The following is an 18,440-nucleotide window of genomic DNA, read 5'->3' on the forward strand; positions in this document are numbered from 1 at the left end:
GAAGTTCTGGAGGAGGAGCAAAAATTATAGTGTCTTTTTTATTTCTTTATGCCAAGGTAAGCAACATTTTGGACTAAGAGGCCAAAAAAGTAACGTGAAGATGTTGGTGAGCTGGCAATGAAGGGTAGAGTGCTTGCCCAGATGTAGCAGGCATAAACAGCTCTAGTGGTGTTGCCAGAGCCTCAGGGACTCACTTCTTGCCACTTGGGCAAAGAACTGACCCTTTGTGATATGCAAAATGGTCTGGCATTCTGCCGTTCAGTAGGTGTCCTGTGGGTTGCCTACCCCTGTGGTGTACAGTGCTCATTGCTTAAGCTACTACAATGTATGTTTGATGGAACTGTTCTGGTGTCCCTTTGGAACAAGATAAATTTCATGGCATTCTTGGTCTCTTTTGACCAGCTATTGTACAGGATTAAGGAGACACTTTATTCTGTGAACGGCCACTTCTTTAAGCCTGTTTCTGTATCAACATGCAAATGGACTGTGCAGATCAGAACATACTGGTTTGGGGGGGGGGGTGAGACCCTGTTTAAGGAGGCCATCCTGATGTTCTTCCAAAAATCCGTTTAGACCAGAGAAAGGTGGGGGGGGGGGGCATGGTACAGCTCTAGTAACTAAATGCCATGGGATATGCAGGTACTGGGTGCTAGATTCCTCCCAACCAACTCACAAAACATATTTTAGGAATGCTGGGTGGAGAATGGGGAAGGCAAGCCATTAATGCACAGTTGGTGATGGGATGGGGGTGGGTTTCTGTACAGGCTACTGCAGGTGCATGTTTTAATACTTCCATGTAGAGGCAACCCCCCCATGCTGGCAGGGTATGACAGAACTAACCAGGTTTACAGGTTTAGACTTGGTCCTTTCTGCTGATGGGGTCTAGTTGCACACAACTTTGTGTGCAAGACCTGGGAGAAACTTGAAGTATGGCTGGAGTTTATTGTAAATCCAAGTGGAACAATTAAACATTTGAAGCTTTATCTTTAAAAAAGAAAGAGGTCCCAATGTAGCATGTTTGTTGGTCGCCCTAGTGCCTTTGAACTCACTAGCCAGAAATCAAGAGCAGACTTTGTATTTATTGAACAATTTATTTGAATGCTACCTGCTGTACTTTCTCTTGTCTTCCTTTCATTTATTTAAAAAAAACTAGAAAACTTTTTCCTTTTTCTAGAAAAAGGAATCCTAAAGATTCAGGAAAGATGCCTCAACTGTTCCTAATGGGCTATTCTCTTCCCACCTCATCCGAGACATATGACTACAATCCTGATGTGCAAGAGTAAAGAACATATGTACCTAGGAGAAGAACAAGCTAGGAAAAGGGAATTACATGCAAGACAGAGTTTTCCACAGGCTGTGAATGTGCATGTTCATTATTATGGCAAAGAGAAAGCGAGAAGTCTAGAATATGAGCAGGAGGTAATGAGAATGGACACTCCATCTGACTTGTCTTGAGTCTTGTACATCCACAGAGGTTTGGTTAGACCTAAACTTGCTTTCACAGTTATCACAGCTATTCTAGATCTCCCAGGAGCTGAACTTGTAGCCACAGCATCTTAGAACTTAGAAACTTTGTGTTTGACTAGTGTTTAATGTTCTACTTTATGGAAAATAGGTGCTCTCAACTTTATTTCACTGTACTTGTTTTGTGGGTCTGCGTTGCTTATTAGCACTGTTCCAGCCTCTTGCATGTTTTGGCACAATCACAACTGCAAGGCTTCCTGGTCAGCAATAGTGCTTTATTTGAACATTGCCGTAAGGTAAGTTATTGTCCTTCTTGGTTTGGTGAACTAAGCTCCTTTGCTTGTACTCCCCTTGTGACTTCAATGTTTACTTTAGCTGATTCATATATAGCATCCTTGTGCTCACTGCACTTTCATCTTGCAAAATAACCCCTTCTGCCTGACATTAGAATTTATGGCCTAGCTCTTGAGCTTATTTGTGCCCCTCCTGAAACATCTTCACTTGCTTGTTTACATGTGTTCATGCCTAGCTTTCCTACAGTCTTGCTGTTCCCTGTGACACTTTAAAATGGTTTTATGCCGGCTGTGTTTTGTTTGATAGTTTGTACCACAAGCATTTGAAACACTTTTAACACATGGTGTTAACTGCACTGACAACTGTGTACAGGTGGTTTATCAGGGTTGTTACTTTTCTCTGCTGTGAATCTTTGCCATGTTTTGTAAACTGCCTGTGATGTACATATTCACTAGTTTAAAAACAACCCCAGTCTGCCCTAATTCTTGTCCATCAGCAGATAGCAGACAGACCTGGTGAAATGCATTTCTGGTTCCTTCTGGGATGTCGGCTGGTGTGCTATACAGAAACTCCCACAAATTCCCTTGGTTCAAACAGCAGGCAATGTCCTCTGTGGCAAGCCAAGTATATTATCACCATTTAAAGTACCTGATAAATAAATCAACTACTTAAGACATAATGGGGGTTACCACACTTTGTATTCCCAGCGATGTATTAAGAGTTTTAAAATGTTGTAAAAAACATCCGCTTTAAAAGGGTTTTTGGATACCACGGCTTATAAATGGTTGGAAGACGTCTTCACAGCTAAAGGGGCCAAACAAAGTTTGAACAGTATTTTTTATAACGTTTTCAAACTCTTAATACATCGGTGGGAATACATAGAAAGTGCAAACAGTTTATAACATTTTCAAACTCTTAATACATCGCTGGGAATACAAGTGTGGTAACAGCCAATGGCTTGTTATCTGATGGCTTTTTCGAAAGTTTTTTTTAAAGGCATTTGTATCTGCATACCTTTAGCGTGCTAAAGTAGATTGTTTATACATGTTGTCAGATATACTTACTCCATTTTAACTGATTATGTAGGGATCAGGGGGTCTGAAGTGATCTCCCCCTCTCAGTTGGAGGGCCAAGCTGGATGAAGCTGGCCACCAAAGGCGGTCTGGTAATCCCAACACCCTTCGTCATCTAAGCAGCTGGCAGAGTTCTTTAGCCTCCAGTGAACTTGGCCAGTGAGAGTTCAGCTCCCAGCCCTGAAGAAACTGTCATCCTCAAATTAATGATGGCTACACTCTTTAGATAAGTAATTCTGGTTTGCCTGGGGGTGACAAGGCACATGCAAACTTTTGGATGAGTCTCATCCCCCATGTGGCATACAGAAGTAATTTAAATCAAAGCACCTCCAGCTGTCATGTTACCTACATACAATGAAGAAAAAGCCCTGCTCCTTAACAGATTTTTTAAAAACAGATGTGAATTTTGATACTTGCAAAGTGGTTGCTTACTTTGGTTAGGAATCATTCTGATATTGATAGGGTAATGCACGATGACAGATGCATTACTGCAGAAGTCCTATAAATAGGGAATCAGCTACAAATCCACAGACTTATTTAAGTAGTGCTCCAGTAACTTCAGTAGAGATACTGTGGCGTAAACGGGTTTTATGTCTTTTTGGCAGTGATAGTGCATGTTATGCCTTCTGTAAGGATTAGTTGTGTGTGCAGATGATAACGGGGAAAGAGGATTTGATGTAATTAGTATTGACTTATTTCACACAAACTCATACTCTGTCTGATTCTTCCGGTAGATGTAACCTTTCCTCAGATACTACAATAGCACTTCTGCAGAAATGATTTCTAATCCCAGCTGACAGGCTGAAGACTACAATAGCATTTTCAGTTCGGTTACTTTGATGAGGCTGGGACAGTATATGGGGGGAGGTGGTGGATGAGAGTCAATCATGCAGAAGCAGTAGTTGTTACAGGCTATTTTGTTGTGTGTAAAACCAACAAGTAAACTAGTACATAATTTAGAATCGGATGGTTTCTATCTTGCTCTCATATTGGCTATTGCATGTCAAAGGCAGAATCTGTTAGGAATTTGTATACAACCGAGAGAACACGGCTGCTGTTTCAGGGGGGTTTCACAGGTGATTCTTCATAAGAACAGACAAACAGCCCAGACAGATCAGGCCAAAAGTGGATTTAATTCAGCAGCCGTTTCCTATACAGTGGTCAAGCAGCTGCTTCCAGAAGGCATGTGGGCAAAGCAACTGCCTGTCCTTGCTCTTGCCTCCTGTAGCTGGTGTTCGGAGAGTATGCTTCTGAGCATGGTTTTATTTAGCTGTAATGGGGGGGGGGGAGCTGTTGAGCTATCTATCCTCTCTGTGAATTCATCCAGTCAAATCTGATCGTACTCTGTAATATTTTTGTATTATGGTGAAAGTATATTTTATGTCCAAATTGCTGGTAGAGTGCAACAAAATATTTGAGAAACTTTGGAATAAAAGGGGTGCTGGTCTGCCAAAATGTTCCATCAAAGACCCCCAAACTTAAATTCTTTCAGTGTTTTGCAGCTTGTATAGTACTTTCTTAGTGTGTGTGTGTGGGTATTTTCACCAAGTTCTTCATGCATTCAATCTGATTTAACCAAGTGAAAATCACTGAAGCGGCTAATTTCAACCAAAAAGGTGCTAAAGTTGCAAAGTGCTTAGTAGCTGGACTACTAGGGTGTGTTGAATGTGTGCTGGAGATGGTGCTCCTCCAGTGTGAACCCATCCAAACATCCCTGAGCCCTAGTGCTTTTTGAAATATTTCTCCACATTTCAGTGGTACACTGCATTCACACGGAATAGAATGGCTGCTAAAGTGGAAAACACATTTATTAACATTCTTTCAAACTTCCCTATACAAGGCCATATAAAAAATGTCTGCAGTTTGATTATACAGTAGTGTGGTTACTTTCTACATAGTTACAACTGTATATAATTTAATCCTTTCATGATACACTGTAAGTAGAATCCTGTTAGATATTTATAAGCACTCATTTTCAAACCCAGTACTTGGTCTGATTCTCTATGTGCATAGTTTTAGCGGACTAATGCATCATCACATGCTCCTTATAAAGAGGTATATGGTTTTGTGAAAGAGCACACACAACACAACTCAGGTGTGACATGGGAGTTGCCTTTGGTCCCCCACCCCTTTCATGAAGGGAAAAAAAACTAGCTGAGTTGATGTCAGTTGTGTGTGCCAGTGACTACGCTGTTGTTCCAATTAAGGCCTAAACCATTCTTGAAGAAATTAAAAAGTTTGAATTTTACAACATTGAACTGCACAGTGGGATTGCTGGAAAAGATGCTTGTGTAGAGAACAAACGTCTTTGTTCTCCTCTGCTGAAAATGATCTTGATGGAATACTAAAGAGGGCCCCATCTTGTTTGTGTAATGTTGGCTTTTCTGTGAAAAGTTCTCACAGTCACACCCATATGCTACACACTATAGGGGGGAAATATTAACTCCGTTTCAAAAACATAACGACAACTGAAGTGGCATCTCTATTTGTGTGCATTACCTGTCGTGACTGGAGTGCTTGTTACTCAAGACTGAAGTCCAGTTAAAATGCTTGTCTTCAAGAGACAAATATAAACAAAACAAAGAACCTGTAATGAGATTAAACTATACAGAACACTATATGAACAGCTGCTTACCCTGAAGCAACTGGAGGGTCACAAGGTGCTTCCCCCTATGTACGCATACATAAAGGAGAGTTCTCTTTCCAGAGGAGTTCACGGAACACTATTTTGTTTGCGTTCCTGAAGTTCAAACAGTATTTGCCACTCTGTAATCTCGTTCAGTATTGGGCTGAAGCTGGACTACTACACTCTCTTCTGTTGCTCCGTTTTCGGCATCGCTACTGTCGAGATCTTCATCCTCATCTTCCTCATAGTCTGAAGACTCTGTCATGTTCGGATTGGTGTAAGACTCAGACAGTGCCCCAAAAGACTGAGTGCTGACTGAAGCAAGTGGCCTAAGCAAAGGCGTATTCTCGGACACTTCATTGTCTTCCTGACTGCTGTCCGTTTCAGAGTCTGAATCACCCTGAGAAGGGACCACTTTTTGTTTGCATACAGGGCATGTTTTCTTGGTTTTAGTCAGCCAGGGATCCACACACTTGCAGTGGTATGCTGTTGGAAAACAGGCATTACTTTTATAAACAGGAGAGAGGAATGGTTGTTGAGTTAATTACACTGTAATATTTTATGGTGAAATATGCATGTTAAGTACTATGCACGGAAAACTCAGTTCTGATAGAGAGACGTTATACACATATAGCAGCTTGTACAAAGGAGCCACTTCTAATTGAAACCCTTAGAATTCCAAGTATTAAACACTTGCTTTTTAATTGAGAATATCGGAATAAGCAGGCTTCATTAAAAACATGGGGCCCCTGCCTGTTCTTGTGTTTTCAGGGGCTGGTAGAGATTAGGAATAGCTTAATTACATGATGATGCCTAAAAGTAAAAGCTATACATACAAAAAGGCAAATCCCTTTCCTGCATGTTTGATTTCATCCTGTATGGATTTGGACCTCTATATACTATGGTGACAAGCTGAACCAGTGAAGCTGTTTAGGATTCTCAGGTGGTAGACAACATAACTGCCAGTCTAAAATAGTAGAATAGGGTACAAGCAGCAAATTACTTATATACAATTGCCATTCCCGTACTGTTCAACACTGAAATGTGTAATAAGTTTGGATCAAGGATGAGCTATATGTTGTGGTATAGCTCTGCTGTGACCATTTCCAAATGAAGGTTGCTGAGGAGGTTGTATCTGGCTGTGGTCCTCCATGAATTAGCTACCAGCCTTCCTGATATGCCAGTTTTTCCATGGTTTGGGTGGGGTTTTTTAACAGCTGAAAGCAGTCAAAGGTGGCCCATATATATATGCATCCTTCACTCCACATTTAGCAGTGATACAATCTTAGGAAAAGTGCTTTTTAAAAATTTAAGTATATACTAGCATTAGGTTGAGAGCCAGCGTAGTGTTGGAGAAGGATCTGGGAAACCCAGGTTTGAATCCCCACTCTGCCACGGAAACTTTCTGGGTGACCTTGGGCCAGTCACACACACTCAGTCTCAACTCTTAGCCTCTGGTAAGTATTTGGATGGGAGACCATCAAGGAAGTCCAGGGTTGCTACACAGAAAAAGGCAATGGCAAACCACCTCTGAATGCCTCTTGGCTTAAAAACCCTACAGGGTTGCCATAAATCATCATCAAATAGCAGTGTGCTGGTTACTATATAGAACATGCCTTAATTTCATCATAGAAATAATGGCAACATACATTGAATTCCTAGGTGTGATCATTCCTGCTTTGGCTTTGATATTGTGCCTTCAGACCATATCTTGGGATCTACATTAGCCCACGGATGAACACATACTTGATCCCCTTAAGACTATGAACTCTGACAGGAAAAAACAATGGTCTGTGTTTAGTTTTATTGTCCTTTGTGGTGCAGAAGTCACAATAGTATGTATGTCGGATCCCTCAAAAAGGTCATTTTTGCTACCAAAAATGCAGTTTTGGCCAGTTGTCATAAACACCAAATCCAACTTGCAGTTACTTTACCATGAGAGCAGGGAAGGATTCTGAGCTTATCTCCGTCCTCGTATTCATCCAGACAAATGGCACACACATCATACTCGTCTCCTGTAGCAGAAAAATTAGAATAAATTCTGTGTTAAAGTATGAAGCTACACACACACATATAAAACACCCTCTGCAGGGAGTTTCCTCTTGAATGCCCCAAGGGTAGCATTGTAGCAGCCAAGACAATTAATTCGAAGCAATGTTGTGTACTTTGTTTTTCTTCTTCTTGAACTGTGGCTCACCTGTTGTTTCTTAAGTTATTCAACATCACTTGGAAGAAAGGAGGATATTAATGGAATATCCTTCAGTGTGTAAGTAGGCTTAAATACAGGAAAACAAATAATGATAGAAAGTTTAAACGATGGGCTAAAATCCTGCATCTTTCTAACTGCTGTCTGTTTCAAACTGTACAGTCCTTGGATGATGGCCATGAGCATAAGTATACTGGCATTTTCTTTTTGGTCTTTATTAATCATGAGTTATTCCATGTATCAATTATGTGTTTATTTAGATTTTCAGTTTGCCTTATTCCAAGAAGACCTTCCCACTACCAACAACAAAACAGATTAAGGTACAAACATAACCCAAATGCCCTTTAGACAATGACATCATCCTAAATAGTAATAATGTCAGCAACTATGCCAGCAATCCTAAACAGTTCTGCTTAGAAGCAAGTCCCATTTTCTTCAATAGGGCTTTTCCCCAGGAAAGTATTATTAGGACTGCAGCTCCTCCCCCCGTTTTGGCACTTTAAAAGGCATGGCGGGGGGGGGGAGAGCACCTCATCCCACCATCCTGGGACTCAGCTGGAACATCACAGCATTTCTTAAATTGCCCATTTTAGGCTTTAAAATAGCGGTGGCATCCTCGTGTTGGACACAAGGGCACCGTCTCACCTAGTTTGACCCTTAGCTGGTTAGGCAAAGCCTGCAACACAAAGAATATAAAAATGCCTGAAGACTTTTTAACTTGCATCAGAAGGAAAAGTACAGCAGTACCTGCATGAGCTCCCTGTGTTCATTCCCCCAAAGAAAAATGGTTTCAGCCTCCACAAAAAGGAAAAACACAGGATGAATCCTTTTATTTAAACAGGACAGAGCCTTCTAAACCACTCCTGGGCACACTTCTTGTGAGGGAGGGCTGTTTCCCAATCACATTAATAATTGAGAAACCTGTTTTCCACTGTATGCGTGGCGGGGAGGCATCGCCAGTCTTGCTACAATATGCACTATAATACCCCATTTTCGGTGTATAAAGCAGCTATAAATTCCAGCTCTTTGTGAGATTTACAACCAACAAACAGATCATTATGCTTCTCTTTGTCCTGATGATCTATAATACTAGTAAATTCTCTTTTTCTGGGAAGTTAACTTTGTAACTAAAAATTGGAAGGAAAATGTTGTCCATTTATGTTGTTTCATTTCTTATAGCTGGATCCCCTGAGTTCTAGCTCACTGTGCCAGCAGTGTAGGTATCCTGTAATTTTATCAGCAGCTTTCTCCATTCTGTCACCATAAAAGTACTTGTGTTAGGACATAAAGAGCAGAATAGTACGTATTAATAAAGCATTGTAATGGTACTAATTTGTTCTGGTGCTGTCCTAGGTTAGCAAATGAGGGTTATTCTGACAGAATAGCCCGCACAAATAGGGCATTAAAATTCATTCCCTGTTTTTAGTTGCCTGAACAACTGACATGTGTAAGATACTATCAATGGAAGCTGATGAATGTTGGTGAATCCAAGAAATAATTATAACGCACTTTACAGCCAGGCAGATGGCCGCATAATAAACAATAATTACATAAGGGCCAATCCCATTTGAAGGAATAAATCAATTTATAAATACCTAACAAATAGCAGAACTGTACTAACATTAATGTATAATAATGCAAATGCTTCACGCATCACTGCTCTTTTCCTTGTTGATATCCTTAACTTAATTGCTGTAATGCAGAGAAAATGAATTCAACATTTCTTTAAGTGCAACTAACATTAAACAGACTGTTTTGTTCTTCATTTTAATATATGAACATATGGTATCCATCCTCATCTTGTAACCCAAGTTACAAATTACGTAGCCAATTAACCAATTGTTAGTCTGATGCAGATTATGTAGGGCAACAAACATGCCTTCTTCTGTACTGTGTATAGGATTTAAGCAATCAACCCTACCCAGAGAGTAGCCTCCCTGCTGATTTTGATGAAGGCAGATGATCTCTACATATATCCCTTTAGTGGTGCAAAACAATTGTGTTGCGGACTGGCACATGTATGAAAGGCCGGTGTTTTTATGTGGATCTCCACGGTTCAGTGAATAGGCAATTAGTTTTCCTACAGAACACACCGATTTACTGATATGATATAAATCCCAAACAGGATTGCTTTGAGGAACATATGAAGACCACAAAAGCTCAAGATGGGAAAACTTCATGTTAGATTTTAGCAAGACCTTTCAGGACAAAGAGGCTCGATTCTCCTCTTTCATTATTGATATACAGGTACATGGCCACTTATTTCAGCACACCTTATGCCAAATACTCTGTCATCAAGTGCAGCAAAAAATCATGTTGGCTCAGATTTAAAGAGGAAAAATCTGTAAGGGAATAGCAAGATTCCTCTCCTGTTCTAAAAAGTTTGACTAATTAGTCTCAACTGAATGCAAAGCATCACAATGCTTTTAGGCAATCAGAGTGGGCTGCAGCTGAAAGAAAACTAGCAGTGTCTAATGCCAAGATTACAGTCCTCTGGAGCTGCTGTTATGTTTCCCAACCAAATAATTACGAGCAAGCCCTAAAAGGTTAATCCTCCAGTATCAACAGGGCTGAAGCCTTTGTTATTGGTGCTAATGGATTTTGCATTAGTGCCCTGGGAAACCTTATCTTCCAAAAAAAGCCATCAATCAAGCCATTTTGAGTCCTCTCTTGCCAAAACTCACAAAAAGCTAATTCAGGACAAGGTTCATCTATGATGCAATTTTTACTGAGGAAGCAACACCATGGACAAATTAAGCTTGGCTTCTCTAGACATCTGCATACTCTAGGCAAGCACTTAATTCAAAGGCACTTTGAAGAATAATTAGACCAAAATCTTACTGTGCTGTATTTTTTTCCTCTTCACCTTCTAGAAAGTTATTTCATATTATTTTACAAAGAACTTCGCCGGTTTCTTAAAATTAAGAACTGAAATTACCAGGGAACTATTAATGTCTACCTTGATGCTTTTTAGCGAAAGCTATTCGAAGAAACTGAAAATGGTTGTTCTCCAAAACAAGAACTACTTCTTACCTACTGAAACTCAGAAAAAAATGGCTCACATATCAGTTCAGGCATTAGCTCCATAAGTATCCTATGAAAAAAGTATTATTTAAGAAAGTTTGTAAAATACAAACTAATCTTCTTAGGCCCCCTAGCAGCACCAGGGATGTTAATGTGGGTGTAAGGTACATCCAATTTAAAGCAAAAGAGAATCTGATCTTTATGTCACAAATTTAGCCCACCAAGGATTTGAGAAAGTAGTCTCATGCTCAGAAGTAGGCTTTAGACTTGTATTGGTTGAACAGCAGCAGTAGCTTGTGCCAGATGGCAAGATACTTTTGAAACTGAACAGTTTTCTAAAAGACGTTTATGATATGGAATGGAGGCTGCTACAAGTCCTTGGACATGCTAAAGTTATTCTTCAGCTGCTGGCTCTAATATTTTTGGGAATTAACAGGACAATCCAGTAACTCTGCATAGAAACTAAAGACCACTAATTTCAAAAGGTTTAAAAAGTTTTGGTCCTGCCTCCCTGGGCACGTGATGGTAATACCCATGATTGACAAGATGCCCTTCACCCAGAACTGAGAATGTCAATGCAGAACAAACCAAGTAACCAAAAAGGTTGAAGAAAAAACCCTTATACATAGAATTATCAATGTCAATTTAGAAAAGCTAAAATTATATTCCAAAAATTTGTATCAAATTATATTTTGATGCAGCTTTTAATATTTATATCAAACTTTGGTTACATATATGGGTATCTTCCCCTAGTGTAAAAAGCCTTAAGTAACATTGCGCTTGTACACATGAGGGTGTCACAAGTTTTGTAATATAATTTTAGCTTTTTAAAATTGACACTGATAATTCCATATATAAGATTTTTTCTTTTCTTCAATATTTTGGTTACTCGAGCATTTCACTTCACCCATTTATTAGTATAATAGTTATACATAATATACTATAAATACATATTGAAATCCTCACAATACTTTTTAACCAAATCACCAAAAAAGATGGTACCAATCACACCAACCCTGTTCTCCAACCAAGAACGGTGAATCCCAATTTTACTTTCAAGCTTAATTTATCAAACTTTTTTAAAAAGCCTAACCTGACCCAAATGCCTAATATCTAACAAAATATATACTTCCCCATATTTCTATTCCTCAATGCTTTGCATTTTCCTCAAGATACCAATAACCATTCTATATTCTGCTTCAGCCCTTGACAAGGAAAGTTCTGATTCTGCCTCGAATGCAGTAAGAGCTTTGTTCTGCAGTCCCATCAATAATGGATTCAACACAACACCTATTCTGTTGTTACAATAGCCCCTCAATCAAATATTTATCACTTATCCCAAGCTTTCTATATTTAAACAATATTTTGGCAGGGTTATTGAATACAAACGGAATACAGCTTAAATGCCACATGCCAGAGAGCTCCAAGGTAATTAACTAGTAACAGTCTTTGCAATAAATACAAAATAAAATATAGTTGTATACAAGGTTTTCAGGAACAAGATGAAAACAGGAAAGCAATAGAGAGTTATAACAGCTTTTCTTCAAATTGGGAAGGATCTCCCTCCCCCACTCTACCAAGGTAGAAAAGACTACAAAATGTGAGCCCAGCACAATCCAGTCTGTCAACTGTTTTTATCTACTGTAAGTTGGAGTGTGCCTGACCTGGATGGCCCAGGCTAGCCTGATCTCATCAGATCTCAGAAGCTAAGCAGGGTCAGCCCTGGTTAGTATTTGGATGGGAGACCACCAAGAAAGTCCAGGGTTGCTATACAGAGGAAGGCACTGGAAAACCACCTCTGTTAGTCTCTTGCCATGAAAACCCCAAAAGGGGTCGCCATAAGTTGGCTGCGACTTGACGGCACTTTACACACACACACACAAGTTGGAGTGTGACTTTGCAAAATGCTGTGGCTTGGAGAAGAAAAAAACTATTTTAAATAAAATTAAAGCGCAATCCACCCTATGCAGTTTATGCTGTTTGTCGCTGTTTTCATGGGAGCAACCAATACATCAGTTTTCATATTAGTGCATTTCTCAAAGTAACGCATAGCTAAGGACTGCCTGGAATCCAGCCGCTGTGGATTGTGGCAGACCTGGTTGTCACCATGAATGGAAGTACTACTCTCAGCAGGGAAGAATTTCACTCAATAAGAATGGGCTGGGAAGAGGGGAGAAATCTGAATGGGAATCTTGCCATAGGTCCCCTCCTAGGCAGTGGAAACAGAAGATGGGACCCCACTTCTCCACTCGCTAATTTAAGGGAAAGAGATGAAACAGAAAGCTTGGTAAATCTACATCAGGTGATGGGAAGTAGTGGTAGAGAGAGAAGAAGAAAAAGAGACTGTGCTTTTCTAGTATATAGTTCCAACACCTCCCTGTGCTTTTCCAGAAGTGGCTAAGAGCATTTGTTTCCTCCATGGAAATAAATGCATTCGTTTGCTCAGATCTTAAGATACAAATACACGCTCATATGGCTCCAAAAACCCACATAAGTAAATTTTGAGCCTGGATGTCATATCTTGTGCTTTCTTTCTCTGTCAATTCTTAGACAATCAGAAAATTCTGCCATTCTATTGTAAACACTCAGGAGATTTAAAGCTTTAGATCCCGATGGAAGTCAGTTTCAGGTAGCAGGCTCAAGGTTGACTCAGCCTTCCATCCTTTCAAGGTCGATAAAATGAGGACCCAGCTTGCTGAGGGTAAAGGGAAAATGACTGGGGAAGGCACTGGCAAATCACCCCATAAACACAGTCCACCTAGTAAATATTGTGATGTGACGTCACCCCATGGGTCAGAAATGACCCAGTGCTTGCACAGGGGACTACCTTTACCTTTTACTTACAGACTTGTCTGCCAGCCTAAATCTGTGCATACTCTAAAATTCCACTCTTTGTAGGGTACCCTGTTTCAAAGGGTACCCAATAAAGTGACCCACTGGATTAGTTCTAACTTATGAATCTATGAAACAAGCAGCAGCAAGACATGTGGGTACCACAGCTATTTGTACAGCATCTCATCCCCACTCTGTAAAGAAGGGATCTCTGCAAACCTAGAGACACAGCATGCTTAAAGAAACATGAAGTATGTATTTCATTCAGTAACAAAATAATACTTGTTGTATTTCTCTTCTTAATTAGTTTCCATTGGAAATCCATAACCGGGAGAGAAATTAACCTTGGCCTCCTTTATGCAGCATCAGGCTTTTACAGTCAATACCAAGTCCCAGAGAAACAAAAACATTCAGCAAAGTTCACTCAGCCTTATGGAGGCAAAGTCTCATTAATGTGTTTATGAGCAACTAATTTGCATATGACACCATGTGCACTTTTCAGCTGAACATCTGCTTTGCAAGTGGTACTACTAGTGATACATCAATAATGCAGAACAAAAGACACACAAACATGATGGATGTAGCTCTGCCCCGGAATCCAAACAGATTTGTAAGCCTCATACTGTTACTAGCGATTCTTATAGTTACATGAATGTCAGTGAAATTCAACCATCAACTGTTTGTATATTACACAAGAGAATGGCTGTTACCGCACTTGTATTCCCAGTGATGTATTAAGAGTTTGAAAATGTTATAAAAAATACTGTTCGCACTTTCTATGTATTCCCACCGATGTAGTAAGAGTTTGAAAACGTTATAAAAAATACTGTTCGCACTTTGTTTGGCCCCTTTAGCTGTGAAGATGTCTTCCAACCATTTATAAGCCGTGGTATCCAAAAACCCTTTTAAAGCGATGTTTTCTACAACATTTGCAAACTCTTAATACATTGCTGGAATACAAAGTGAGGTAACCCCCAAAGACAGTTGAAGTAGGGATTCATTGTAGAACATAACAACTGGTTACATAGAGAATTAAGAAACAAAGGTCATACATTGGTTCTTGTAGGTTATCCGGGCTGTGTAACCGTGGTCTTGGAATTTTCTTTCCTGACGTTTCGCCAGCAACTGTGGCCGGCATCTTCAGAGGAGTAACACTGAAGGACAGTGTCTCTCAAGAAAAACAGTCTCCCATAGGAAAGGTATTCTTGCCATTTATTAAAGGAGTCACTGATAGGATGGAGAAACTTTTGAAAAAACATAACCTACAAACAGTGTTTAAGCCCACCAAGAAAATACAACAAATGCTACGATCAGCAAAAGACAAAAGAGACCCCCTCACCTCTGCAGGAGTATATCGTATACCTTGCAGCTGTGGAGAAGTTTACATCGGGACCACAAAACGCAGCATACAAACAAGGATAAAAGAACATGAAAGATACTGCAGACTTGGCCAGCCTGAGAAATCAGCAGTGGCTGAACATGGACTGACACAAACAGGACACAGGGTCTTATTCCAAGACACTGAAAGACTGGACAATTCTACCAACTATTTTGTCAGATTGCACAGAGAAGCCATTGAAATTCATAAACATCAGCACAACTTTAACAGAAAAGAGGAGAGTTTAAGAATGAATAAGGCTTGGCTTCCTGCCCTGAAAAACCTCCAGACAAAGACAACATTCAACAATAGCCATACAGATTAGCTTTGGATTACACACATTAACAGATCACTTCAGGATACAATGGTTCCATATTAACATACCATACCCTCATTAGCACATTATCTTGATACTTACAGGACAATACTTTTGCAGGACAATACTCAGCTCAAACCCAACCCCTTTCTGACTATATATTACTCTTCCTACACCCTTGACACTGAGAGACACTGTCCTTCAGTGTTACTCCTCTGAAGATGCCGGCCACAGTTGCTGGCGAAACGTCAGGAAAGAAAATTCCAAGACCACGGTTACACAGCCCGGATAACCTACAAGAACCAATGAACTCTGACCGTGAAAGCCTTCGACAATAAAGGTCATACATATTAAAGCAACACATATTTTGTACTGATTCACAGCCTAGATGATGTCTAAGGAGTCCAAAATGGTTGAATGAAATTCTTGCTGTTCATCATTTAACGCAGCAAGAGCAATAGAGGTTACATTAAGTGTTTTTGCTTAAAGAACACGCAATGGCTGAGATTTGACGATGATTGTAAACAGCTAAACGGTACACCTGCCAATGAGGTGACCAGAGCAACATATTCAGCTTGAGACAAAAGATGAACATTGGAGTCACATTGTGCATCTTAATATTTGTGATTCCCATTTTGACTTTTGAATGCTAAGACAACATTGTACTGCTGACATTTTGGCAGGAACATAATTAAAAGTTTCACTGTCCACATGTAGAAAACCCATCCAGATGGCAAAGAAATATAGGCATAATTTTGATACATACAAGAGACAGTGTTCTGAATTCTGCAAAAGTTGTAAAGCAAAAACACTGACAAAGAGAAGCATTTTTGTATGGGAGCTGAAGTGCTCCGAATGGTTACAAAAGACACTGGAATTAGGGAAAGGGTTACAGTTCTCCCTACTTAATATAATCACCACAAATGCAATGGAAGGAAGAGATGGATACAGAACGTGATCAAATCAAGCACAAACCAAAGGCCTAGATTAAGTTCTGCACCTGATTTCTAAAATAGGGCACAGTAAACACCAATACTATTCTCCCCTTTTGAGGCAGCAATCTCTAGTGGCCTGAAATGTCCCATTCATGAGCCTTTTTTAATTTTAAAAATAAACGATCCACTTCATATATATTAAGAGCCTCTTCATGTGCTACTGCAGCTGGCTTGCAAATAACTGCTTGTGAAAATAGTGTTACATGGGAGGAGATCACAGCTCATTTGCCATAATTCATGGAATGCTGGTTTCACAGAAGCGTCTCCTTCCGAGTGCACTGCTCTTGTGAGTAGATCACTCTTGTGAATAGCTATTTAAAACAGTGAACCACCCCCACTAAACTATGAATTGGCTCTCTGGGTGACAGCCCCAAAGAGTTTAGTTCAACTGACAGCAGATCTCCAACTCAGCTACACAGATATTTTCCAGTCCTGTTACTTGAGATGCCTTAATTGGAGAAGCTGGAAACTGAACACGGGCTTATGCGTGCAAACTCTGCACGCTACATCAAAGGTGTCCAGGTTTGGAATCTCAGTGTTTTGGAAACCAGATGTTCTTTTTGGATCTTAGATAACATTTAAGAGCAGTGGATTATTTAACTGGGTCTAAAAATCAGTCAGGCTATTCAATCGGGTCTAAAAAGTCACACTTACCTTTCTTGAATTTATGTACTGGAAGCTTCTTAAGCTGATCTTTTTGAAGCCGATTCCTTCTTGCTCTGTGTCGGTCCTGGACAAATTTTGTTATCTGGAAAGATCGAATCAGAACACAGAAATATATGGTTAATGGTATAGACCAATCTCCATAACTTTCTGGGAACTGCTATGCTAAAGATTAAAGCAGAATACGTACAGATACTGATGAATTTTGCTAATTTGTAGCTCGGCCATGCTTGTGAAATCAACATTTTACAAGGACAGCTGACAAACAAAATCTCTTTGGCTCATAATTTTAAAGGGGTCATTTGGCAATCTGCTTTTGCATCTGAGTTCTATGCACTGGAGGATCAAGGTTTGACTTTCTTCTTACTCTGAAGTAAACACGCACAGGATCAGGCTGAACAAAGCAAGAGGGTGGTGATGAGGCTTATCTTTCTGGCTGCAAACTTGATTTGCTAAGCCAGAAAGATTCTCAGAGTGAATCTGCAAAGAGGTGGGTGCACACTGACAGTAAGCTACATTCAACATCACGGGACTAACTTTGAGGTTTAACATGTGCAAGATCAGAATGAACAAAGGGGTAGTGGGAATTCTGAGTGGTCTGCCACCTGCAATCTATTTGTGATTTATGAGAACCTGGATTGTTCAAATGTCAATCAAAGGGGAAACTTGCCCATCTCTAATAACAAACCACACAGGAATCATGACAATATAACAATGGAATGAGAATTATATATACATCCAATAACCAGCAGCCTAAAATGTTTCACCATTTTTAGAAGGTCTGATAGAGGTGCGCTATGGGGATAGGAAATGCATGCAGTAGTTGTGGGTTTTATACGCAGAATATCATGTCTTAGGTGAGCAGCTAAAACGGTTGAATCCTGCTGACCTGTCTGAGCATTTGGCAAACTGATTGGGAACATTCCAGCTGTCTGCTACAGCATAATCAGCATGCTTCTTGTCCATATTCTGAATCTTCCAGGCTATTACAAAGTAATAGCATATTAATCCAAATTAATGCCCTTGATTCAAGTAATCAGACTGGAAATGACAGTGATCTGGGATAACAACTTTGAATAAACAATTTGTGCAATAAGCCTGGGACTGCTTGTCTTGTAACTAAACCTTGGAAAGCTGTTTTTATAGTTAAAACCATGTTTCCTCTAGAAGAAAAATTAGGATATACCATCACTTCTCTCTTCAGAATTATACACAGAGAAAACTACTGTTTTTCAACATTAAAAGAATCAAACTGAACTGGTTGCCAAGATTTTCCATTGGAGTCCAACACAACTGTATTTTGCCCTGTGGGATTAAGTGTGGATATGTGAAAAAGACTGTGTAGGTCAATATTTACCAGGCACTTGCTTGTGCTGTAACTTCTCGGAACTTTTCAGACCACTTTAAGTAACTTCCTAGTTGAAGTCTTATAAAAAAACTCTTCATAACGCAGAGTTCACTGAAGGAAATTTACTGCATATATTCTGAGTAACGTTTGCATTCCTCTTTAAAGAGGTTTTTTTAAAATTGAAAATATAGTCCTAAAAAGAGCAAATGTCTAATTTGTCA

At 39.8% G+C, this 18,440-nt stretch overlaps 1 protein-coding gene across 2 annotated transcripts in view; it reads right to left on the reverse strand.

The window, feature by feature from the left end:
* Nucleotides 1-5,572: 5,572 nt before the first annotated feature.
* The window catches only part of RNF13 (ring finger protein 13), a 47,294-nt gene continuing 34,426 nt past the window's right edge, over nucleotides 5,573-18,440 (reverse strand). For both annotated transcript variants that reach the window (XM_056849464.1, XM_056849466.1), the window contains 3 exons: nucleotides 16,863-16,956; nucleotides 7,392-7,472; nucleotides 5,573-5,943 (listed from right to left, as the gene is read on the reverse strand). In XM_056849464.1, coding sequence (XP_056705442.1) covers nucleotides 5,579-5,943; nucleotides 7,392-7,472; nucleotides 16,863-16,956 — 540 coding nt within the window. In that variant the 3' untranslated portion in view covers nucleotides 5,573-5,578. The remainder of the gene's footprint in view (nucleotides 5,944-7,391; nucleotides 7,473-16,862; nucleotides 16,957-18,440) is intronic.

Source organism: Euleptes europaea, chromosome 5 (assembly GCF_029931775.1).
Source record: "Euleptes europaea isolate rEulEur1 chromosome 5, rEulEur1.hap1, whole genome shotgun sequence".
NCBI lineage: Eukaryota > Metazoa > Chordata > Lepidosauria > Squamata > Sphaerodactylidae > Euleptes > Euleptes europaea.